Raw genomic sequence first — 24,875 nt, 5'->3', positions numbered from 1 at the left:
TAGAAATAGACGGCAGATAATGGTCACAGCTCATCTAGTCTGCCCACTCCAATGACCCTCCCCTACCTTTCTCTATAATACTAAAAAAATCTGACCTCTCCTCTCTGAGCACACTACCAAAATTCTTATCCAGGCTCTCATCACCTCTCGCTTAGACTACTGCAACATACTTCTCACAGTCTTCCGCTCAATCTTCCCTCTCCTCTTCATTCCATTAAAAATGCTGCTGCATGGCTCATAATCCGCGAGAGCCGCCACTCACATTACCCCTCTCCTTAAGTCAATTCATTGGCTCCCCATCCGTTTCCAAATACAGTTCAAACTCCTCTTACTGACTTACAAGTGCATTCACTCTGTAGCCCCTCAATATCTCTCCTCACTTATCTCCCCCTATGCTCCCTCCCATGAACTCCATTCATCGGATAAGTTGCCAGAGTGAATATGCTATGCTAGCAGTATTCAAATCCAAGCTAAAAGCCTGCTTTTCTTGAAGCTGATTTCAACTCTTAACTTCTAATCTCTGTCAGATACCTACACCTATTGTATCATTCTTCTGCCAGATACTCCCCAAATCTGAGCTGTCCTGTCTGTCTGTCCAAATTTGTAAGCTCTTCTGAGATGGGTCTGTCTATTGAATGTTAAAATGTACAACGCTATATACGCCTTTCGGTGCTATATAAATGATAAATAGTAGTAGTAGTTATGGCAGTTGGTAAATAAGGACCTAAGTTTGTATCTGAATGACATGGACTGGCTCAAGGTCACTGAAAGCCTTGGTGGGATTTGAACCCTGGCTTCCCTATTCTGCCACCAAATTACACTTCCTCTCCATAGTCTGCAATGTGCACTTCAAAAGCCATGGTTACAGACGGCTCCATTTTTCTTTGTTTCCTCTGTTTTCAGGCACACAAGGCCCAGACAGCAGTAGGATTATTAGTACAAGGACAGGTAAAACTGCTCATTGTTGCTGCTATTTTTATAAAACTGCAGAGAATGCTTACTGGTCAATTTTCAGCTAGCAGCAGTGAGGGCGTTTAAAAAAAAATGTTGACTGTCACCAACTAAGTTAAACCCAATTAGTAATGTCAGGCCATGTCTGGGTACCAACATTGAATATTTGGGTCTGTGCTAGCACCCTGGAATTCTTTGGGTACAGCTAACATTCAGTGCTGTACTCTCATATCTAACCGGGCGGTTAAGAGCTGCCTTTTTCTGTGATCCAACTTGTCCACTTCGGTTATGTGGGCACCGGCACTGAATATTGCTGGTACTTGTATAACCTCAAGCTGTGCCTCCGGATAGTGCTGCGGAAGTCAGAGCCAATATTCAGCGGCAATACCCAGTAGCTGGCTACATCAGTGTAGCTGGCTACATCAGCTGCCTGATTAAATCACTCTGAATACTGGGTCCTTATAGTAGTGACAACAGCAAAGGCCCAAAATGCTCTACTACCAGTACAATATTCAGGTGTGCCAAGAGGAAAGAGCAGTTTGTCAGCTCAAGGGCTAGCAACAGGAGAAGACTGCTGGCTAATAAGTCCTCAAGAGGTCTAGTTCTGCTCCCGTTATCATTATCCTGCTACTGTCTCCACAACCTGGGAAATATAGTAATGACCTGTGGCACACCCTTTGCATATCGTTTCTGTATAACTAGAACTTGGACTGCATGCTTCAGTATAGCCCATTTACAGCTCTGTACCAGAGGCATTGTTTTAACGCTACAACTCTCAGAAGCCCATGTGGCCTACAGCAATAAAACGCAGGGGGATCTAATTTGTGCCTCTCACCAGCACTGTTTGGCACACTGCATGCTTAAGGTTTTTTTGTGGCTTGTGTTTGCTTTTGATTTACTTTGTGGCTTCAGGATCCCACACGACGACATCTGCATCGGCTCCTGGAATAATGCGGCCTTTCCGAGGGTACATGTTGTGAATCTTTGCTGCATTTGAACTAGTCACAGCCACAAAGCGGTTTTCATCCATCTTCCCTCCAACCTGAGACAATATACCAAAAAAAAAAAAAAAAGGACATTATCTCTCTATCCTTCTAAGAGAAATTACTTCTACAGGACTGAGTGCTGTAACATGTCTTATAAAGTAGAATGTATCTTAGCCACAGACTGCAGAAAGCTGCCAATTTCAAGTGCCTCGGGTCATCACTTATTCAATGCTTTTTTTTTTTTAATTTCAAGACTCTTTAACTGGACAAAATTCTCAAGTTAATTTGTGGCCTGGTTTTTTTTTTTTTTTTCAGTCACTAACCAGAATTTCTGGGTAACAGTAGCAGCTGGTGTTGAATATCATTGCTGACTAACCAAAATGTGGCTCGGCCCTGGATACCCCCAACAGAAATAGGATTAAGAGGATCCAGAGGGCCTGTAGTGAACCAGCATATACTGTAGTTATGAGGCAATTTTCAAGCTGTCCTCCCTGGGAGAAAGTCCTTGCATACTTTCTACCCATGGGCTTGGCAACAATTTCCAAAGCAAACATTGTATTGCACACGCGTCCACTTTGAAACTGTCACTGCTACAAAGTAAACAGCCACCTTCATTTGATCTTTCCGAGGGTCAACTTTTGCTTGAAAAGGCAGAAAGTTTGAAAATGCTTCTAAGTGTATAGCTTTTACCTCCCCGAACTAAACACACCCAAGAAACAGCTCCTGTCAAGCTGTGAAATGTACAAATGCTGCACGATGACAAACAGACTTTCAGCTGCTTCAGAGAAGGGCAATTTTGGAATGGTTGATTTACATAGGTACAATGCTTTTCACCCATCCAAACCAGCAGAATTATACAAATAAGGTGGAATAGATGACCTATTATATATGATCATACTCTCTCCTTTCAGGCAGCTCTTTATGATAAGGACTTTCAATACCTTCTCTTCATGTCCCATTCCTATTTACATTTCAGAAAACAATTAAAAACTTTTCTTTTTTCAAAATTTTAGCTAATTAGATTCTCCTTGGTGCATTTTGTTTTCTTTTAACTTAAATCTTTTGTAAACTACACATTGAACTTCAAGGCTATATGGTCTAGAAATCCAATTTTATGTTATGTTATGAATTATATGTCAAGCAAAAGAGGGGCATTTGGGGGTACACTTATACCTTATGGCCCTGATTCAGTAAATGGCACCCAACTGTACTTAACTTGTATTTTATTTATTTATTTATTTAGATTTTTATCCCGTCCTCCCAATAGCTCAGAACGGTTTACAATTGAACATACACACTGCGGAGTAATTAGACATATAAGTAGTACAACAGGTTTAGTGGGTGGATTTATAGTTTTTGGAGAGAGTTAAATACAGGGGGATTGAGCAGAGAGAGAGAGGGGGGAAATACAGTAGTTTAAGGAAAGTTATAAGCGTATGGGTGCAATTTTTTTTTTTTTTTTAGTGGAGAGAGTAAGAGAGGAATACTGGAATTTCGGGAAGGAGAAAGGAGAGTGGAGGGTGGGGCTTATGGGGGGGAGAGACAGAGGGGAGCTTTAATTGAAGAGGAGGGTCTTTACCGATTTACGGAATGCTAATAATGAGTTCTGTTGTCTAAGTTGGGGGGGAAGTTGGTTCCAGAGGTGTGGAATGAAGTGGCTGTAGGATCGTTTGTGGGCAGTTTCTGTGAGCAGGGATCTTCCGGGGGGGACGCATAGGCGTGTCTCTGACTTTGAGCGGAGGGTGCGAGTGGGGTTGTAGATGGGAAGCTTGGATTTTATATAGGAGGGAGTGGTGGAGTAGATTCTCTTGTGGGCAATTGTTAGGGCTTTGAAAGTACAGCGTTGGCTAATTGGGAGCCAGTGTTCAGCATGGAGTGCCGGGGAGATGGAATCGCGGTAGTTGAGGTTGTGTAGGAGGCGGATGGCTGCATTTTGGACCCGTTGGAGGCGTTTGATATTATTTTTGGTTAGTCCGTTAAATAGCGAGTTACAATAATCCATTCTGGAGAGGACATATGCGTATAGGAGTTGGGCGAGGTCTGGTTTGGAGATGTAGGGTTTGATCCTTTTCAGTTGGCGAAGGTAGTAGAAGGAGGTGGAGACTACTTGGGATATGTGGTTGGATAAGGATAGGTGTCCGTCTAGGGTTACTCCTAGGCTGCGAACTTGATCTGCTGCCGTTAGTCGAGTGGAATCCCATGTTAGTGTAGGTCGTAGGTATTTGGTGTTTTTGTTTCTGATCCATAGGAGTTCGGTTTTGGAGGCGTTTAGTTGAAGCTTGTTGTTTGACATCCAAGTTTTCATGTCAGTGAGGCAGAGTTCGAGGTTAGCAATTTGGGATGGCCGGTTTTCGCCTAAGGGGAGGAGCAGCTGGATGTCATCTGCATAAGAGTGGATTTTGATTTTATATTTTTGTGCTATATCGATGACGGGTTTGATGTAGAGATTGTATGCGCTGGAAGGCACGGTTGTAAATCAACCACTAGGCACCGCTTAAAGCAGGGGTCTCCAAACTTTTTGCCACGAGGGCACTTTTCAGCGGGCCATAGTAAAAATAAAAGATAAATAACTCTAGATATATGAATTTTATTGAAAGCAGAAATTTTTTTAAATTAATAACAGAGGATGTGAAATTAAATTATCGCACATTATTGACGGTAAACACTATCAGCAAATTCTCATATTTTCTTCACAAATTATAAACCATTAATGTGACTGATAGAACTGTTTTTGTGTTTTTAAAATTTTATTAAACTGAGGTTCAAATTTTGAAATGCTAATTACAAGTAGCGAATTCAAATGTTCGTCAGATAAATTTGCCCTGTATTTTGACTTGATATTTTTCATTCAGGAAAAAGTTTGTTTGCAAAGATACGTTGTCCCAAAAATGGAGATAAATTTGGAAGCGAATTAGAGTTCAAAAATTTATAAGAATCGATCAAGTTTCCTTCCTTGTATTTATCTTTAATATGTTCATTTGCCTGAAGTTCAATATTTTCCATTTGAATTTGACTTGGGACATCAGCAACATCACAGTCAAACATAATATGATATATTTCTGTTGCATTTCTTTGTAAGATGTTAAAACTTAATAAAGACTGAACTAAAAAACCAACACAATTTTAATTAATGCATTTGAAATCCATCAACACCCCGTGTTAATTTTTTTTGTGGATTCTCATTGGAAAATTAGTTCAATTGGCGCATTTCCGCAAAATTCTTCCGCAAGCTGGATAAAATCATATCACAGGACGGATGTGGCCTGAAGGCCGTACTTTGGAGACCCCTGGCTTAAAGAATCAGACTTAGTGGCACCTAGGTGTGCTTAGGCATCTTTAGACATCCTTGTGGTAGGGTTTTCCTGGCCTAATTTACTGGCATCTAAGTCTTACCAAGCGTACTCTCTGCCCCTAGCCATGCCTACTTTTCAGATCGGCATCTCAACTTAAGCATCAGTAGGTGCCGTTTCAAGTTCAGCACGGAACTCTTAATTCATTGTTTAAAAATTTTTTTAAATTAGACTATAATGGTGTGGTCAGTTGCAACGCCAATTAAGCAATTTTGAATTCCACGCGGAACTTGGCTAAGCGTTGCCTAACATAGACACCACTTATAGAATCAGGCCCGATATCTCTTGCTTGGCATGTATAAATAGAATAGTTCAGCGATACATACAGCATAAGCTACACATACCCCCTCTTCTATTAAACTGTGCTAGCAGTTTTTAGCGCAGAGAGCCACGCTAAATGGCCTGTGCTCATAGGAACTCTATGAGTGTCGAGAACAGCGCGGGCCATTCAGCGCGGCTCCCCATGCTAGAAAACTGCTAGCGTAGTTTAATAGAAGAGGCCCAAAATAGTGCTAATATTTGTTGTGTCCATGTACAAATTTTGTGTATAGCAGGAAGTCTACGGATACCTACAGCATATACTCTATGAAGCTTAAGGATGTGCATTTGTTTGTCATGAGACAAGAAATATCAATTAGTATGCGTTAAATACTATGCAGTCCATAGGGAAAGGGAATGGGAACTTGTATATCACCTTTTTGTGGCTTTGGTATTCAAAGATGACATTCAAAGCAGTAGGCACTGGAGGGTTATGTGTCTTGCCCAGGGTCACAAGGATTTGATCTCACAACCTCTGGGTGTAGAGGCAGCAACTCTACCAATGAGCCGCATCTTCCCCCTAGGTATCCAACGGGTTGTGCAGCATCCATTAGTGCACCTTAGTAAAAAGACCCCTATATGATATCACCTAACTGTAAAGGGACATACGCATGGGTGGAGCATGGGTGCGTCTCTAACTCATGTACGCATTATATGTATAGCGTTACCCATTCACATCTGTCTGGTGTAAAGGGTCACACCTACATTTAGGTGCACAAACGTGAGTTTCCAGAATAGGGCACTGAATAGCCGCTCCCTGCTCTGCAATGGTGTGCTTAATGGAGGTGCCCTGCTTTTGAATTGTCCCCTTGTGCTGCTGATAGCTGTTCCTGAGATAGTGGTGGGCATGGGATGGAAAAGGTGTGGGGGTGATGGGTGAAGGAGAAAATTTGCCTTAGAAAATCTAAATTTCAGAGAAAAGAAATGTTGCCATACCACTCCTTTCTCCCAAATCACACTCATCCGATCCTGCACACCTCCAACTCCATGTGGGATTTTGGTAAAGTCCTCCTTGCCCATGGCCTTCTGCTTGCTGGTGAAGGTTCTGTGGTCAGAAGCTACAACATTCAGGGTATCACTGAGGAGGAAGGGAGGGGAACACAAGAGGTTAGCAGCAGTGCAAAAGCCAATGTCCTGCTCCTTATGCTGCATTTATCTCTAGAAATAATATCATCTATAAGAAAGTCAATAAAGCTGCTAGATCAACATTATACTTTATATCCTTCTGAGGTGAATGAATGTAAAAATGCACATTTTGGGGATAGCTAAATTAAATATAAATTGATGGATGTTATGCCTATGGCTGGCCAGGGCATGGGCATATGTGGCAACTTATAGTTTCAAGTTTCAAGTTTATTCAAATTATTTGATTAAACGCTTTTCCAAATTACAAAGCGTTGTACAAAAGATAAAAATGAGATTTTAAAGAAATCACTTATATATGAATCTTCATGTCTGCTTCAATTCTTGTTTTAACTCTCTGTATCTGTTCCAACTTTCAACTTGTTTTCGTGAGAGCATATTACGGGAGTCTCCTGTACTGTAAGGATTCTCATGGAACTGTGATAAGGAATAGAGTTCGAGCAGCGGTTAACATTCCAGCTGTGAGATAAGTGGGATACCTGTTGTTTACTGCAGGAACAGCAGTGTGTGTGTGTGTGTGTGAACAACTTATGCTATATAAGATTGAGAGTCACATCCTAGACTCTGAATCCAGCTGCAGCCAAGGGGAAGTCCCATGTACTGTACTGACTCATCAATCGAAAGGGTTCCTGATTGTGAGGGACAGACGGCAGACATGGTGATATTGAAAAATATATATATATATATATATCTTATAATAAAACCCTAAGCGGCGCATGCGCACTCCTACCTGCGTGTTCCGTATGTCCATGGCAGGCAGGAGAGCGCATGCGCGCTTACAACGGGCCCACACTCAAGCGCTGTGGCTGACTCAGGAGCCGCACCTGTTCAATTTATTAAGAGCGGCGGCTGCTCCACAGGTACTGGAAGGGGAGGGACATACCGCTTCTCCTGCACATACCGGCAGAAATCTCCCTCCAGCGTTGGCAGCCGCAGCACGCTTAACAGGCTGCTTCACGGCTTTCTCCTGCCGTTGAGTCCCTCTGCCGCATCACTGATGATGTCATCAGTAATGCGACAGAGGGACTCAACGGCAGGAGAAAGCCGCGAAGCAGCCTGTTTAGCATGCTGCAGCTACCAACGCTGGAGGGAGGTTTGTTATTAAGGTCAACTCGCTGGGAGGGTCGCATGGGAGGGAGAGATAGCAGAGTCAGCGGGGGTTGGGCTGGGAGGGGAGAGAAGCGGTCTGCCTTGGGTGCTTCAAGGCCTGGCTTCTTCGGGCAGCAGCAGCGTTTACAATTCGCTGCTGTTGCTGGCTTCAGGCCTTCCTCTCTGGCAGGTCCTGCCTACTTCCTGTTTTCATGAAGACAGGACCCGCCAGAGAGGAAGACCTGAAGCAAGCAACAGCAATCAACTGTGAATGCTGCTGCTGCTGCTGCCCGATGAAGTTCAAGGAGGAAAGGGAGCAGAGGGGGAGAGAATGGCTTGGAGGGAAGAAGAGATGGCAGGGCATGGAAGGAAGGAGGAAGGTATGCCAGACCAAGGGAAAAGGAAGGGGGAAAGGAAGGAGGAGATGCCATATGGAACAGAGAGAGAGAGAGGGCAGACATTGAATGGAAAGAGAAGAGAGGGCAGTGAAATGAAGGGGCAAGACAGAGGGTGAACAGTAGATGGAAGGGGTAGAGAGAGGGAGACAGACACTGAATGGAAATGTGGAGGACAGGGGGAGAAGACGTTGGAAGGAAGCGGGGAGAAAAAAGGCCACATGCAGAACTGAGGGAAGGTGATAAGAGTTAGAAATAAAGATAGACAGACAGGGGGCCAGGGAGAGACACAAACAGAAAGAATGACAGCGTCCAAGGAGAGAGAGACAAATTTAAAAAAAAAACCCAGACAGACAGACATCTACTCTAGCACCCGTTAATGTAACGGGCTAAAACACTGTATATCTATCTATCTATATATATCTATCTATATATATAATCTGTATTATCTGGTGTATCTGTATAATCTGGTGTTTATCTGATGTTTATGCAATAAAATATCATATTCCTCAGATGCTTTCTTTGGATGTTACTATTGCACACCCTTGTTAGATAGATACGTGGCATTACAATGGAGTGGAGGATCTAACAGTAATTCATATATTTTCATTAGCTTTTAATTTGTATTAGTTACTGTTTTGTTTTTTGGGTTTATCTGTGTATGTTATTTTTTTGTTAGAAGTGGCTGTTGTGATTGGTCTTGATATGAATGAGCTTTACTTTATAAATTATGAAGTTCTTAAAAAAAATTTTTAATAGTTTTTAAAAATTTGTACATTGCTTAGATTTGGTTATACCAAGATTTAGGCCCTGTTTTACAAAGCTGCGCTAGCGACTGCAGCACGGTAACGGCCCCAAAGCCCATAGAGATTTAAAGGTCTTCGGGGCTGTTGCCGCACGGCTTTGTAAAACAGGCCCTTAGTAATTTATCTACATTGTAATAAAGATAAAGATTTAAAAGAACCAGTATGTTAAAGCTGAAAATACTGAGTGCCAAAAACCACAAAGGTAATACAGATATCAGAAGCAAAAAAAATGCTTGTATTACCACAGTCCAAACCACAAGTTTGTTTTTTTAAACAATAAAAACCTGATGTGACCATGTTTTGCCTTCACAATTGTACATTATGAGTAAACAAATTAATTCACCAAATATTGGAACCACTTAAAACAGTTTGAAGCTTAAATATCAATTCTACCTCTGCTCACTGCTCAGCAGCATCTATTGTACATTAGGGAGATGGATCCTGCAGTGCAATAACCCCTACAGAGGCAGGACCGTTTCTGTCTTTGTCTAAGTGCCCTAGCTATGAGCATCGTTTGATCCAATGCTCTTGGTTCTTCATCTGATATCCATACAGACATGAAACATCTCTGAAGAGAAAGATTTGGTGAGAGAATGAGAGAAAAGTTTTAATTTTCCACTGAAACTCCTCTGAGTAAGATCACTTGTTTCAAGTTTACTTTAAGCGTGATATATGAGGGGCATTCAATAATTTACCTACCTTAGTAGGAAAGAAAAGACTTTTCAAAAATTTTTTATTTTTCAATATAGTCCCGATAGCTCCATCCACTTTTCCTGCAGTGACTTTAATCCCTTTGAAAATAATTCTTCTGTTTGACCTTCCAACCAGGATGCCAGTTTCCTTGACATCCTCATCACTTGAAAACTCTTTCGCCATAATGAGGAACCTAAGACAAATACGCAAATTCTTCGAAAGAGCACAATTCCAGCTCATAGTTCAATCCCTTATCCTAGGTATACTGGATTATTGAAACATCCTCTATCTCCCCTGCCCTGCAACAATGATCAAACAACTGCAAACAGTCCAAAATACAGCACTAAGACTCGTCTACTCCCTAAAAAAACACAACCACATTACTGTTCACAGAGAGACTTCTCCAAAACTTGGAACAGGAAATAATCTGAGGGAGCCAGGACAGGACTATAGGGTGAATGGTTCAGCTTCTGAAACTCACATTCTCAGATGACAGTGCATTGGCATGAAGAAGCAGCATGAGTTTTCCTCATCTTTTCTCTTTGATTAACTCCAGTAAAGCAATCATTGTGTTGGTGTAACTCTCCTCAGTTATGCTGTCTTGTGTGGCATGAACTCCAGAAGCAAAAGTCCTCTATCATCCCAAAAGACTTTGCCTGCAGACATGTGCTTTCACTGCATTGACTCCATTTTGGACTCAGGATCTCTGTGATATACCCAAGTCTCATCTCCAGTCACCAAATGATGAAAAAAGTCACTTGGCCTTCACAGTGCATCTCCCAGTTCTCCTGACAGAATTGGAGCCTTGTGGCCTTCTCACAAAGCATCAGCATTCTTGGAATCCATCTTACATTAACCTTGCATATGCCCAACTTTTCATGAATTATCTTCTAAACTGTACCTGCCGAGATGCCCATTTCTTCAGCTATTCAGGAAACCTTAATTCATCTGTCTGACAAAATTAAATCCTTGTCTTTCTTGCACATTTCTTTGGAAGTTGCTTCCACATGTTGTCTAGTATGAGGGTCATCTTCAATGGATTCTCTACCCCACTTAAACTGCTTGCTCCAAAATTTTACTTTGTAGGATGATGGGGCATTCTCGCCTGGCTTTTTCCCTACTTTTGTGAGAAATTTTATCACTGAATGGTGCTCCAAATCTAGCAGTTTTTTAGTTGATTCGCACGAGGACCTTCCTGACATCCTTTGTCTTGGAATGTTAGACTTGCACTGAGCTGCAACTGTGTACGAGTAACATTTCTTTCGCCATAATGAAGAACCTCTTTCGCCATAATGAGGAACCTAAGACAAATACGCAAATTCTTCGAAAGAGCACAATTCCAGCTCATAGTTCAATCCCTTATCCTAGGTATACTGGATTATTGCAACATCCTCTATCTCCCCTGCCCTGCAACAATGATCAAACAACTGCAAACAGTCCAAAATACAGCACTAAGACTCGTCTACTCCCTAAAAAAACACAACCACATTACTGAAGCTTTCATGAGCTCACACTGGCTCCCAATCCAGGAAAGAATATTATTCAAATTTTACTGCATGCTATTTAAAGCAATAAACGGGGACAGCCCAACCTCCCTGAACAACTGACTCATCCATAATACTTCAACCAGACATAGAAAATCTCACACCCCATTCACACACCTGCCAATCAAATAAGTTAAACGAAAAAAAAACTTTACGACGACCTCCTAGCCACCCAAGCAGCGAAACTGGATAACCAAATCTTCAATCTGCTGATAACAACCACGGACTACAGGTTATTCAGAAAAGAAATAAAGACCATACTCTTCAAGAAATCCCTGATTAAGTCTTAACATCACAATTACCTCATTCCTCTTATCTTCTTCTTAACTCCCTGAGAATACCAGCCCTCTTCACTAGTCATGACCACTGATCTCTTCTTGTAACAGACCAACCTTAAATCTTTTGTAATCCACCCTATATCCTTTGTAATCCGCCTTGAACTGCAAGGTAATGGCGGAATAGAAATCTCTAATGTAATGTAATGTAATTGAGATACATCACAACATGTACAGACTTGATTCAACATGCTTGCTCCTCTTTTATACTCAAGTAAATAAATTATTGAACACCCCTCGTACCGCCCATCAGGACTATCTGAACAATGTACAAATACAATAAATCTTAAGAGGGGAGGAAAAATAGCTGGTAAGAAAGAACATAATAGGAGGGTCAATTGTAAATGGAAAACGGGGATAGAGAAAACAATGGCACAGAAGTGAAATTGAAACCCTGCTGTCTCCTTACTTGGCTAGCAGACTCATGAGGTAGGTTGGTGTATTGGTGTCTAGCCGTAGTGGGGGCACAGTAACGAAGGCTGCTGCATGTGACCACTCCTGGTGGTAATACTGTAAACCATTCAGTGTTGCATGCGCTGTGGTGGTCTCCCCGTAGACTATCTTACCTGAAGATGCAAAGATAGATGAGCAGCAACTCAAACAAAGAAATGCTGTATAACTGCACCTGCCATGATTAGAGCTCACACAATTGCAAAAACCCAAAGGGGAATATCAACAGTGATGTAAGTATCAAAATCTCCAGATAAAAATTCAGAGAAGTTGGTTGCAGTACTGTCAATTCAACAAAATAATAGCAAAGTTGAAAGCTAACGGGACACTGGCAAACCAGTGTTCCAGGCTTAAACCATTTGTGCCAGACTATTTTTCAAGTCCTACTGTGCACCATCATAGACATACATAAGTGCACTAACTAATAATTGTAACCCAAATTAGGTGAAAAATTTCAAACGAGTGAAAACCACAATAATAGTGCTATCAACTAATCAGAATTAATGCTCAAAAACCAGCGTGTTTCTCAGTATTTATCTTCGGTTCATTCCATAGACCTTTGAAGATTGTTCAAAATGGCCCCTAATACATTCCAACCATGGTGCTGTTAACTGCCAAGTTGTCCAGCTCAGCTGGCCCAGTTTCAGGTGTTATACCCTTCGTCAGGAGCATGCCTTCGTACTCTGTCCACCTATGAGCACCCCCAATGGCAAAGCAACTGCCATGCACTCTTCTGCTAGTTGATATAACAGGGCACTTGTATGTTTACATGAGTAGAACACCACGATTTACATGCATTTCTGCTGCCTAAGGGCTCTTTTTACTAAACTGTGGTAGAGCTTTTTACCATGGGAAGGCAAGGTAAATGCTCCGACGCTCATTCAGTTCCTATGAGCAATGAATCATTTACTTGCCGGCCCGCAGTAAGAAGCTCTACCGCAGTTTAGTAAAAGCCAGTGTAAATTAGGCAGCTCACTATAAATTATCTCCTATATGTTTAGTGACATTTTCAGAAATGCATTAGTAGCAACATTTAATTCCACCGCAGAATTTATTCTTTTAATACTCAGTGCCGGCAATAAAGTAACCTCCTAGTTGCTATATATAGGGTTACTTTGCACAGGTTTGGCATTACATTACTCTTCCTGCTTTGCTTTGTCTGAGCTTTTGAAAGGCAGTACCATTACCCAGAAAAGAGATATTAATTAATATTAGGGTCTGGCTCATTTGTGAAATGAACTGGCTGAGCATCATGCTTATGACTTCCCCCCCCCCCCCTTTTACAAAACCATAGTGCACTCATAGAATTCTATGAGCGTCGGAGCTGTTACTGCTGTGGCCAGTGCGCTAAAAACGCTAGCGTAGTTTCGTAAAAGGAGGGGCTAGCAATTGTGTCTGGGGAGTATCTCACTCCAAAGCAACCTCCAACTTCTTCTTTCACTGTCTGTTCCTCCTTCACAGACCCATCTCTCATCTGAAAAGGTGACAGAAAGGCACAATGGTCATATAAAAACCTCTCTTATAAAATCACTCGGCTACCTCTCATGACATTTAAGCACAAACCGATCATACCACAACACCTAAGAGCACTGCAAAGAGGAAGCAGGGATGAAACCCAAGTACATAAATCGCTGAAAGCATTTAGATAAGGCTCAGTTTATCTCCTTAATTTTATAGGATTAATTCCTTGAATTTCCTATGCAGTTCAAGGACAGTTACAATCACAATACGATTACAATTTGAAAAATCAACCATGACACATAGAATTACATTGAACAATTTAAAAGAAAGAGTATAATGCCAAACACTATATAAACAATAAAACCATATTTGTCAGGAATGAAAATCCCCTTAGGTGACACGATGCTGCCTGAATGCTGGAAATTTGAGGACTAGATGTAATATGCCAGAAAGTATACACTATGAGCCTCACGCTTACCCTGCATCTTGGCTGCAGCAATGACATCACCAGCTGACATACTAGAAATGTTGACCAGGTAAACAGGGCAGAAGGTCTAATGCAGAAAAACAAGCAGATAATGATAACATGGATACCAAAAAGCCCAAATACAGATCTTAAGACATTTAAGATGAAGGGGTTGATATTTAAAAGCATTTATCTGGGATACTATCTGCTACTTGAATAAATGCTGCCAAGATAGATAGTCATTGACCATCAGCACTATTCAGAAAGAACTCAATTCTGTAAATGGCGCCCAAAACTGGATGCCCCCCAAAATACGCACTAAGCGCTAGTCTATAAATGGTGATCCAAGTTGGGTCTGTTTGTAGAATAGCACTAGGTATCAGCACTGCGTGCCTAAATTCACGCGGAATAGCGCACGCTAAATTGCTGCACGCACTAGCCACTACTGCCTCCTTTTAAGCAGGCGGTAATATTTTTGCTAGCATGCGCTATAGTGCATGCTAATCCGGTGCGTGTGCTAAAAACGCTAGCGCACCTTTGTAAAAGGAACCCTAAGTGTGGATCCTCCAAATTCTGTAACACTGCGCACAAATCCTAGAACCACTTCAGACATGCCCATGCCCCTCCCATGGCCACACCCACTTTTCAGATCCACTCGGAAAAACTTATCTGTACATGAGTGGAGTAGAATGGGTACAAATGGATCGATTACAAAGAGTAGGGGACACCCGATGAAGTTACAGGAAAATACTTTTAAAACCAATAGGAGGAAATTTTTTTTCACTCAGAGAACAGTTAAACTCTGGAATGTGTTGCCAGAGGATGTGTAAGAGCGGATAGCGTAGCTGGTTTTAAGAAAGATTTGGACAATTTCCTGGAGGAAAAGTCCATAGTCTGTTATTGAGAAAGACATGGGGGAAGCCACTACTTGCCCTGGATCGGTAGCAAGGAATATTGTTACTCCTTGGGTTTTGGCCAGGTATTAGGGACCTGGATTGGCCACCGTGGGAATGAGCTACTGGGCTTGAAGGACATTGGTCTGACCCAGTAAGACTATTTTTATGTTCTTAGCAGTTATAAAGATGCATGCGTAAATTACAATTATTGTCAATTAGTACCAATAATTGATCATTCGCGTTCAATTATTGACAATGGCTCATTGTGCAATTAAATTACACTCACAATTTGGGTGTGCATCCATATTTGCGTGCACAATTTTGACCGCTATATTTAGAATTAGGGGGATTGTGCCACTGAGTACTTTTACACACCTCTGCAGCATAAGAATAACCATACTGGATCAGACCAATAGCCCAGTATCCTGTTTTCACAGTAGCCAATCCAAGTCACAAGTTCCTGGCAGAAACCCACTGTTTAGACAGTGTTTGTGCAGTCTGGTGCTGGAGTTCAGGCAGGCATTGTTTAGGTGGATAATTATCTGTATAATGTAGGGGACAGCAGAAAAGCTCTCCTCAATGTTGTGTGAATAGTACTGGCACCTTTCCATTCTATCCTCTTATTCGGAGGCGGTCACCATCTAAGTACTGCCACTTAATATCCTGATTTTTTGCCCATGGCAACTGGGGTTTACAAAAAGAAAAAAACACCGACTGCCCTGGAGTCAATATTGAAGGGAAAATGATTACCACACTTATTCATAACCTTTATTTATATGAAAGCTTGTTTACTGTGAGTAGCTGCTCTGTAAAGCTATATTATAAGCACAGGAATCTACTGGTGTGGTATACAATACATAAGAATAGCCTTATTGGGTCAGACCAATGGTGCATCAAGCCCAGTAGCCCGTTCTCACGGTGGCCAATCCAGGTCGCTAGTACCTGGCCAAAACCCAAAGAGGAGCAATAATACATGATGGGATGGGACTCACATATTAGGTCCCATGGTGAAATCATTAAGGGAGGGAAGTTTTATCAAGCTGCAGTAAAAAGGTAGGCTTTTACTGTACCTTGATTTTCCACCAACCCTGCTAATTCCTGTTGCGAATGAGTAATGCTGCTTGCGATTTACCTGGAAGAACTGAACCATCTAACTGCGAGCCAATGCTCCCAGGCTACATGTTAAAGGGGTTGGCAACCATAAGCAAGAGCAGTGGCTACAGTACTCCCATGCCAAAAGCCTCTCCTTGGCCCCTCCTTGAAAACAGACCTCCTCAACCTGAAAGGCTTCCCTAGTGCCTCTTATGGAAGTTGCCCCACCCCAATTAAAGATCCCCCAAGATATACCTTAAATATAATCACAGGTGTCTAATGATGTGGGCATGAATGATTACCAGTCACTCCTGCCTTTGCTGGTGCCTTCATCCAACATGGCACCAGTGTCCCCTAGCAGTAGGCTTGAAAGACTGGGGATCACTCCTGTTCATACCACTAGTAGAGAATGACACGTAGAAAAATTTTTCCCCTCCCCGCGGGAACTCATTTTCCTGTCCCATCCCTGTGAGTTATTTTCCTGTTCCTGCTCCATTCCTGCAAGTTCCATCCTCATTTACACAAGCCTCAAACACTTTAAAATCATAAGTGCTCGAGGCTTGTGCGGTTAAGGGAGAGCTTACAGGAATGGGGCAGGAACAGGGACAAAACTTGTGGGGCGGAACAGGGAAATTGAGTTCCTGCGGGGACGGGGACAAATTTGTCCCCGTGTCATTCTCTAACCACTAGACACCAGAGATTTTGACTGGGAGGGTGGGGAGCACAAGGGTCTTCAGGAGGGTGGGGGTTTATTGCCTTGAGGTGGTCTGTTTGGAGCACTACTGGGGGGTGGAAAGAGGCACTCTGTCCACCACTCTTACTGGTAGATGCTGATCCCTTTAACATGTGGCAGTAAAATAACCTCAGCTAAAAACTGGAATTATTTTACTGGCTACACTCTGACTCGAGGTGTGCATCCAGTGCATATTACAAGCTGTGTTATAGGTTTTACATAGTAATGAGCTGCTTTACATGCATTTGCATGTTTTGCATCTCATTACTATGCATCACATGATAACCTCAATATTGCAGCGTTAGGGCAGTACAACCAGCAATACAGACCTTTAATCTGTATTAAGGGGCATGAAGCATTGGTTAATGCCCTAATACAGCTCAATAACTGCCACCTCTAAGTAGCATAAATTTAAATGACTATAGATGAGCGATTACAATAACATTTTCTGATTATATTAACGTATTTCATTGAAAAACTTAGGTCCATAACCTCAAATATTCTATTCTTAATATGCACAAAACTCACAGCCACACTTGGTGTGCTGTGAAGCCAGCATTGTTGAAGTGGGAACCCTACTACCCCAAAAGAGCTGACAGAGATGGGGAGAACTATAGTTTGAGACTCTACTCACTCGGTTAGCAATAGTTATTGCTCGATGTACAGCTTCGGCCTCCAGCTGCAGGGGAGGGGGAAAGAGAAAAGCAGAGACAGGGATTAAGTTCTGTCTTAGGAGGTGCAAGACAGAGATTTCCTGCCCTCCCACACTGCATTTAAGAGCGTCCCCTGATGAGAGATCTGAATGAGAAAACAAAGTCTGGCTTACTTCCTCAGGTCGGCTGATCTCAATTCCTTCTGGGCCAGTGATGCCCAAGTCCAAAACTTCTTTAGCTCCCTGAAAGAAAAGCAGGAAAAGGAAGAGTCAATATAGATAAAGGCTAATATGTTTGGTTTTTACAGGTATATTTGCTTATATTATATACAGTATTCACCTTGAACATTGGTTTGAACAGGTGACCTGCAATTGTCAGAATTAAAAAGCATCACACAAGTATAGGCTCTTTTTATGCTCCTCACTAAAAAAAGGAGAACCAAAACCCCACAAGTAGCAAACATGAACATAGTGGGGATGACCAATATACCAATGCAAAGAAAATTTGCACAGACTTGTCCATTATTGAGATAAACCCCTTCTATCTTGAGTGTTAAGTACATAAGGACTCAACGTGGGCCATGTTTCAGCATTGTTGTCTGCATCAGGTATCCATAAAATCTGAGATGACATAAATGAAGTGAAAAAATTAAAGTACATAATCTTCCAAACCAATGGGAATAACACGTTAAAATGAAAACATTCTCATAAAAAAAACTTTCAAATCTATCTCGAGAATTTTCATCCAATACGATGGCTTGCGATAGAGATTCTTTTATTTTTCTACTTCATTTATATCATTTCAGATTTTATGGATGCCTGATGCAGGCAACAAAGCAGAAACGGGAGGTTGGGAATAGGGGGGTATGGGGATGCCAAACATCCAAAGCTATAATTACGCCTGTCTCCTTAGACATGTCGGGGACTAGATTTTAAAGTCACATAAGTATACATTTGTGATGATGGAACGAGCTTATTATGCCATGGATCTTTTTTTTCCTATGTTGCAATTTCCTGTATGATTTAAACAAAGTTTATTGTTAAGCTCTTTGGTGGATGCTTGGAGGTGGTTGGTTAGGAATTTGGATGGAGACCCACATGTAACTGACCAGATTCCACTGACAGGCCACTCCCTCTTTACACCGGGGAATGATAATGTAGTTTTTGTGAATTGGGAGAAGGAGGGGATCTGGAAACTGGAGCACGTAATAACAAATGAGGGGACCCTAATAGATTTTGTAGATTTACAAAGAAGAGTTGGGGAGAAGTGGGGAAATAGATATGCTTATTGTCAGCTTAAACATTATTGGGTCACCTTAGCTCATGGCCAGTTGGGTATTCATATGGGTGCCCGCCTGCATGACTTCTTTGGAGTGGACACTGGGAAGGAGGTGTCAGGGTCTATGCTGTATAAGAGACTCACGAGGGGAACCTTGTAAGGAGATGGGCCCATATCGAAGGGAATGGGAATGAGATTTGCATGTGTCCTTGCAATCTTGGGATATATTAGCTCACATTAAGGACATTCCTGCCCTGACATGTAGTGCTCAGTTGCAGGAATGTTATTACAGAGTATTGTACCTTGAGTATTTTTCACAACAACAATTATATCATTGTGGAGGGATATTTACTGTATCATGTATCAAATGTGGGAGGGAAGAGGGAACCTTTGGTAGTGTTGTCAAATCCAATTGTATTGGAAGGCAATCTTACAGTTTATGCAAAACATATTAGTGACTGATCTGTGGGAGACCATGAACAACTGCTGTTGGATATCCCTGGGGCATTTGAATAAAGAGGCTAGATTTTAGTGTCATAAAATGTGTTTTGTGGCCACCATTTTGAAAGGCTGGACTTCCAGTGCTGCTTCTGGCTTCTAGCAATGGCGTGCTGATTTGCATCAACTGGGCTAGGATGCCAGAGGCTCTAGGAAAGGCAGATTACAATTTTTGAAAGTTTGGGATCCATATATATGGATTTTGCACCCAAGAGGGCGCAGTTTGTTGTTGAATGAGTTGTGACTGTTGGGTGGGATTGCTTGGTAGGGAGGAAGAGCCTTCGGTGGACCTTGGGAAAGAGCAGGAATTTGTTAGTGATGTCTGTCTGTGGATTGCTGGTTGGGTGGGAATATTTTCAGCAGACATGCATAATGGTGAAGGATGGGATTTTTAAGTATTTTAAGCTTGGTTTGTTGAAGTTATGGGTTGGGGGTTTTGTACTTCTGGCTGATTGCATTTCTATTGTGTCTGTTGATCATTGATATTTTCTAAGCCTTTCATAATAAAAATGTTTTGAACATAAGATGAACACAGAGGATCTCTAGTTAGAAAATGAATGGTATTAAAAAAAAAAAATGGTGCTTTTATGGCAACTCCAGCCATGAAGAGTACTGGGCAGGCTTGCAAAGTCTGCATCTCATAAATGGCAATTTGGTTTAGGATGGGCTGGAGAGGGCCTCAATGGAAACTCCAGTATTTCGGAACATGAGGATAGTGCCAGGCAGACTTTTGTGGTCTGTGTCCCATAAATGAGAAGATGGTTTGGATAGGCTGGATCTAGGACAGTGACAGGTGGACTTCTGTGATCTATGTCCCTAAAATGCCAAAGAAAGACAATTTAATCATAAATTAATAATGATTGTGACTGTTAGGCAGGCTAGATGGACCGTTCAGGTCTTTATCTGTTGTCATTTACTATGTTACTGTTTTACAAATTATCCTTCATTTGCCTTACTGGTCATCCCCACAGTGTTCATTTTGCTTCCTTTCATCCTCCCAATGTCCTCCGAGAATCCATGCCTTTCGCCCACAGTCCCTTTCTAATGCTTCTCCAGTTCTGGAGTTTAAAAATATTAGGTACAAGTGGGCTCTAAAGAGCAGATACTACACATTACAATCACCTGAAATAATGGTTTCCAACCACTTTCATGTCACCAGACACCTGGAACGGGATTCACTACATCATGACACACCAATACTTTTCCTTCCATCCCACTAGGGGCTGAAGGTAATCTGTTGCCTCAGATGGGGGAAGAGATGGTGTTTTACCCCCAAGGCACCCAAGAACATACTTCCTCAGTGAGCAGGGGATACCCTCCTCTCAGAACACTAGCCAGGCTCACGAAGGCAAGCAAATCATATGACTAACAAAAACCCTAACTTTGCAATTACTGGATTTGCTCACCAAAAACTGTTATCAGTTTAATTATGTAGTCTTGAGTCTCTAACAAAAAAAATCCTGAACCCTGGACTGTCAGGCTGTTAATGTAAACATACCCACAGAAAACCCTGAAGCTCCTACTCCAACAATGTGTCCATTGCAGAATTAGCACATTTTCCTAAAGAGCTTACCATACAAAACAATCCATCTGATTCTGGTGTCATCTCAGTAACAGCAACATAAATCCTCTCGAGGACCAGGGCTTATTATGAAGTAATACAAAACCCTGCAAAAGTCAATCAGGACCTATACAGCAAATCTACCATTACACAACAGTATTAACTTTGAAAACTCAATCAGACCTGCTGAAAAAACATCATATATATTGTAGAGGGCCTGAGATCACCAACATAGTTTCAAGTTTATTAAAATTTTGATATAAACGCAGTATCAAATATATTCAATGCGTATAACAATAATAAATTGAGGGGACAAATAAAACCATTTAAAACTAAACAAGACAGATTACTGCGCAGATATTTAATGCTAACAGAATACCTGGCCACCATTATATATGCTAGAGCCGGGGTAGGGAACTCCGGTCCTTGAGAGCTGTATTCCAGTTGGGTTTTCAGGATTTCCCCAATGAATATGCATTGAAAGCAGTGCATACAAATAGATCTCATGCATATTCATTGGGGAAATCCTGAAAACCCGACTGGAATACGGCTCTCGAGGACCGGAGTTTCCTACCCCTGTGCTAGAACATAGGCAGACCCTCACCAAGTACAGAATGTTGTTATATGCTTTCGAGTCAACATCGACTTTATAGAATAAGTAACAACAAACTAAAAACAGAAATATATAGACTAAAATTAAACTGAATCCGCATCCCTTCTGTCTTTCTATTTCCCTCTGTGTCTAACATCACCTAAGTGGAGGAGAAGTCTAATGGTTAGCACAGTGGGTTGATTCATGCCTCATGTACAAAAAAAGCCTTTGATCATAAACCCACTAGGGACAGAGAAAGTACATGTATATAACTTTGATTGCACCACAGAAAGGCAGCATATCAAATACATTATCCTTTGCTCTTTTGTTTCCCTATCATCTTACTGTGACAAGCATCTGCCCTCCATCTTCCTACTTGCTTCGTGTTCAGCATCTCCTTTCTGTTTCTCTACTCCCCCCCTACTCCCCCTCATATTCCAGAATCCCCTTTCTACTCCTATCTTCTTCTCATGTCTAGTATACCTTCTTGTGTCCCGAACCTCCATCGTATGTCCAGCATCCCCATCTTTCTATTTGCCCCATGTCCAACATCTCCCTCTTTCTCCTTATTGCCTTCCTATATCCAGCATTCCCTCCATATCCCTTCTATCCCTGTGTCCAGAATCTCTTATTGTGCAACTATTTCCCCATGTCTGGCGTCTTCTATTCTTCTTTCCCTTCCCTCTAAGCATTAATTTCCCCTCTGTAATCTTACGCTTCTTTCTGTGTCCCCCATCTCAATGCCCCTAAGGTCAATATAGCCCATCTCTTTCTCCTTTATCCCCTATTTCTTTCCCCCTTCCCCATTGTACCATTTAACTATCAGAAGAGAAAACCAAGGAAATTTCCATTGTTTTATTTTCCTTTTCATAGGTTCCAATCTGGACTTGCCTCAGCCACCAATTCTCCATTCTCTGCATGGACTCGTGCTACGGCACCCAGGTCCTTGCAGTGGTGGAAAACTTGATAGAGTTCGCTGTCCCGCAGCATGTATAGCTCCTTGTAGGTCATGAACATCTGGAAGGAATTCACCCCTTTCTCCCTTACCAGGGTCTCCATCTCTAATTTCACCTGAAGAGAGAGGACAAGAGGATTATCAAAAGTCTGCTGTACAGGAAGGAGAAAAGTCAGGGAGAATGGGGGTTGACGGGTAGAATCATGTCCTGCAAGTCTGGTTCTGATTCAGTCAGCATGCCTGATGCTTACCAGTAATCTAGATAGCTTTTGTTGTTGCAGCAGACAAGCCCCTAAAATGTAAGGTGGCAGCCCTACAATCTGCCAGAGGACCTGGATTCAGTGCCCTCATAGGAGGTTCAGCAGGAAGTGAAATCAATGACAATGATAGCCAAGAGTGGTTGCATAAATAATATATTGTGCAGAACAAGGCTTAATATAACAGAGATGCAATGCTTATAAAAAAGATACATCAAAAATATGTACAGAAAAATATTCTATAGAGACAGAAATAGGCTTTACAAATACAGAGTAGATTTAGAGACTGCTTCTGTGTGTGAGAGAGAAAGAACATTTTTCCTGCATGAATGTGTGTCTTAGGTCTGAATGATGGGTGTATAGGTGTGAATAGGCAGAAAGAAAGAATTCAGGAAGGGATGAAGAAGCCAAAGGGTCCAGAAAAAAAAAAGAGAGATAATGCAAGCGGGGTTAGAGAGGAGGTTGGCTAAAAAATAAAATCTATTATTGTATTTCCTAGTATCTTTCTGTTCATAATTTGAAACAATAGTAAACTTGATTGATACGGAAGGTGTGAAACTTACAGGAATGGTAGATGGAATTAGTCTGTCTAATTTCTTTGTCCCATTCAAGTAGCACAAACCTTCTTGACAAACAAGCCAGTCTGACTGGATACTGGATTCTGTGAAGGAGCTTTTAGGATCTATCTGCATCAACATTCCAGAATCAGACCTTAGGGCTAGATTCACAAAGCAAACCGATCGTGTACCGATCGATTTGCGACCCCTTTGCAACCTGATTTCCCTCTGGCCCAATTCACTTACCTCTCTGCTGACCATCCCCTGATCCACGCATGCAAATGAGGGGAACGACATGCAAAGTAGGCAGGGATGCAATTCACTAAACAAAACCCTGCAACACCGACTGGGCTGGCCGATCACAAACAAGCATCTGCTGAGAACCAGCCATTCAAGCCCTTTCCAACTGCCCTGCCAGCCCCGATCTCCTCCTGCAGCCCCGACTCTCCTGCTGCCCCGGATCTCCTGCCTGCCCGCCCCAATCACCTGTCTGCCCCAATCACCTGCCTGCCCTGACTCTCCCACCCTTCCTCACAGTGCTCCAAAAGAAGTTAAAAAAAAAAAAAGATCACCTCCGAGCCTGGAGGTCCAGTGCATGCGCAGACCATCTACAAATGTTCTGCGCATGCGCTGGGATTGCTATAGAGCGATTTGGGCAGGCAGTTGGGGGCGTTATTCCGATCGCCCTCATTTGCATGAGGGCGATTTGTGAACCAGCCCCCCGGACAAGGATCAGATCTGATCCCTCATGGATCGGATCCACATCCTTAGTGAATCTAGCCCCTAGTTAGGACAACAGAAAATGATGGCAACTAGTCATGTAAGACAGGGCTGACAGCTTTTATCACACTTAGGGCTCCTTTTACGAAGCCGCAGTAGCAGCTTTAATGCGCGCGTCTTTTAATCACGTGCTAACTCCCGCGCTAGCTGAAAAACTACCGCCTGCTCAAGAGGAGGCAGTAGCAGCTAGCGCATCCAGCGGTTTAGCACGAGCTACCGCGGCTTTGTAAAAGGAGCCCTTACTCTTGTAATTCTCCTACTTCCTTTCTGCTTGGTTTGAAAACACTACAGTATTCTGGGTACATAAATTATTCTGCTAATGTTCCTGTTTGTGGAAGTTAAGAGGATGTAACCTACTTAAGATTCCCTACTCCTCACATATGTCAATGATTCTAGGCAAGAAGTTATTATAAGAGGAATTTAGACAAAGGGAAAATGCAGTCATAATTGTTAATAGTGACATCTTCTTGTCATATTTAGGGCCCTTGGTAGCAGAGTTCCAAGACATGGGATTCATGGCTCTCAACCAAGGACTATTGCTGCAATGAACAGAATAATATACATACAGTATGTAAGGAAGAGAATATTAACAGAGGAAAAATACCTGGATGATGTGCCAGATTTCAGTTTTGCTTCCAAATTAGCTGGAAAACTATTGGGTCAAAAATATATCAGGCTAAGTTACTGCAACCTTAAGGTGGCACATTTGTGAGAACATGATGGTTGGGGAGTTAAGACTGATGTTTTTTCCCTACTTCTCAGTTATACAACCATAGTCCATTAAATCTGAGCTATATGTGGGGAGAGGCTAGGAATATTTATTTATTCTTTTCGTGAAAGTCAACCAAAGTGGTTTACAATACACTGAATAGTAACAGGTACTCTTGAGTATTTTCCCCTTCTGTCCTGGCAGGTTCACAGTTTGACTGTGGTTCCTGGGGCAATGGAAAGTTAAGTGACTTGCCCAGGGTCACAAGGAACAGGCTGGGATTGAACTCACAATCTCAGGGTACCGACGCAGGAGCTCTAATCACTA

At 42.0% G+C, this 24,875-nt stretch overlaps 1 protein-coding gene across 3 annotated transcripts in view; it reads right to left on the bottom strand.

Moving 5' to 3' along the window:
- The window catches only part of DPYSL5 (dihydropyrimidinase like 5), a 154,286-nt gene that overhangs the window by 35,170 nt on the left and 94,241 nt on the right, over positions 1 to 24,875 (bottom strand). For all 3 annotated transcript variants that reach the window (XM_033935343.1, XM_033935345.1, XM_033935346.1), the window contains exons 4-10: positions 22,182 to 22,361; positions 17,535 to 17,603; positions 17,343 to 17,387; positions 14,000 to 14,075; positions 12,020 to 12,176; positions 6,542 to 6,683; positions 1,851 to 1,993 (exon numbers count right to left, since the gene is read on the bottom strand). In XM_033935343.1, the coding sequence (XP_033791234.1) occupies positions 1,851 to 1,993; positions 6,542 to 6,683; positions 12,020 to 12,176; positions 14,000 to 14,075; positions 17,343 to 17,387; positions 17,535 to 17,603; positions 22,182 to 22,361 (812 nt within the window). The remainder of the gene's footprint in view (positions 1 to 1,850; positions 1,994 to 6,541; positions 6,684 to 12,019; positions 12,177 to 13,999; positions 14,076 to 17,342; positions 17,388 to 17,534; positions 17,604 to 22,181; positions 22,362 to 24,875) is intronic.

The sequence above is a fragment of the Geotrypetes seraphini genome, chromosome 3 (genome assembly GCF_902459505.1).
Source record: "Geotrypetes seraphini chromosome 3, aGeoSer1.1, whole genome shotgun sequence".
In the NCBI taxonomy this organism is placed as follows: domain Eukaryota; kingdom Metazoa; phylum Chordata; class Amphibia; order Gymnophiona; family Dermophiidae; genus Geotrypetes; species Geotrypetes seraphini.
The sequence above is the reverse complement of the archived record's forward strand: the minus strand, read 5'-3'. Positions and strand labels throughout refer to the sequence as shown.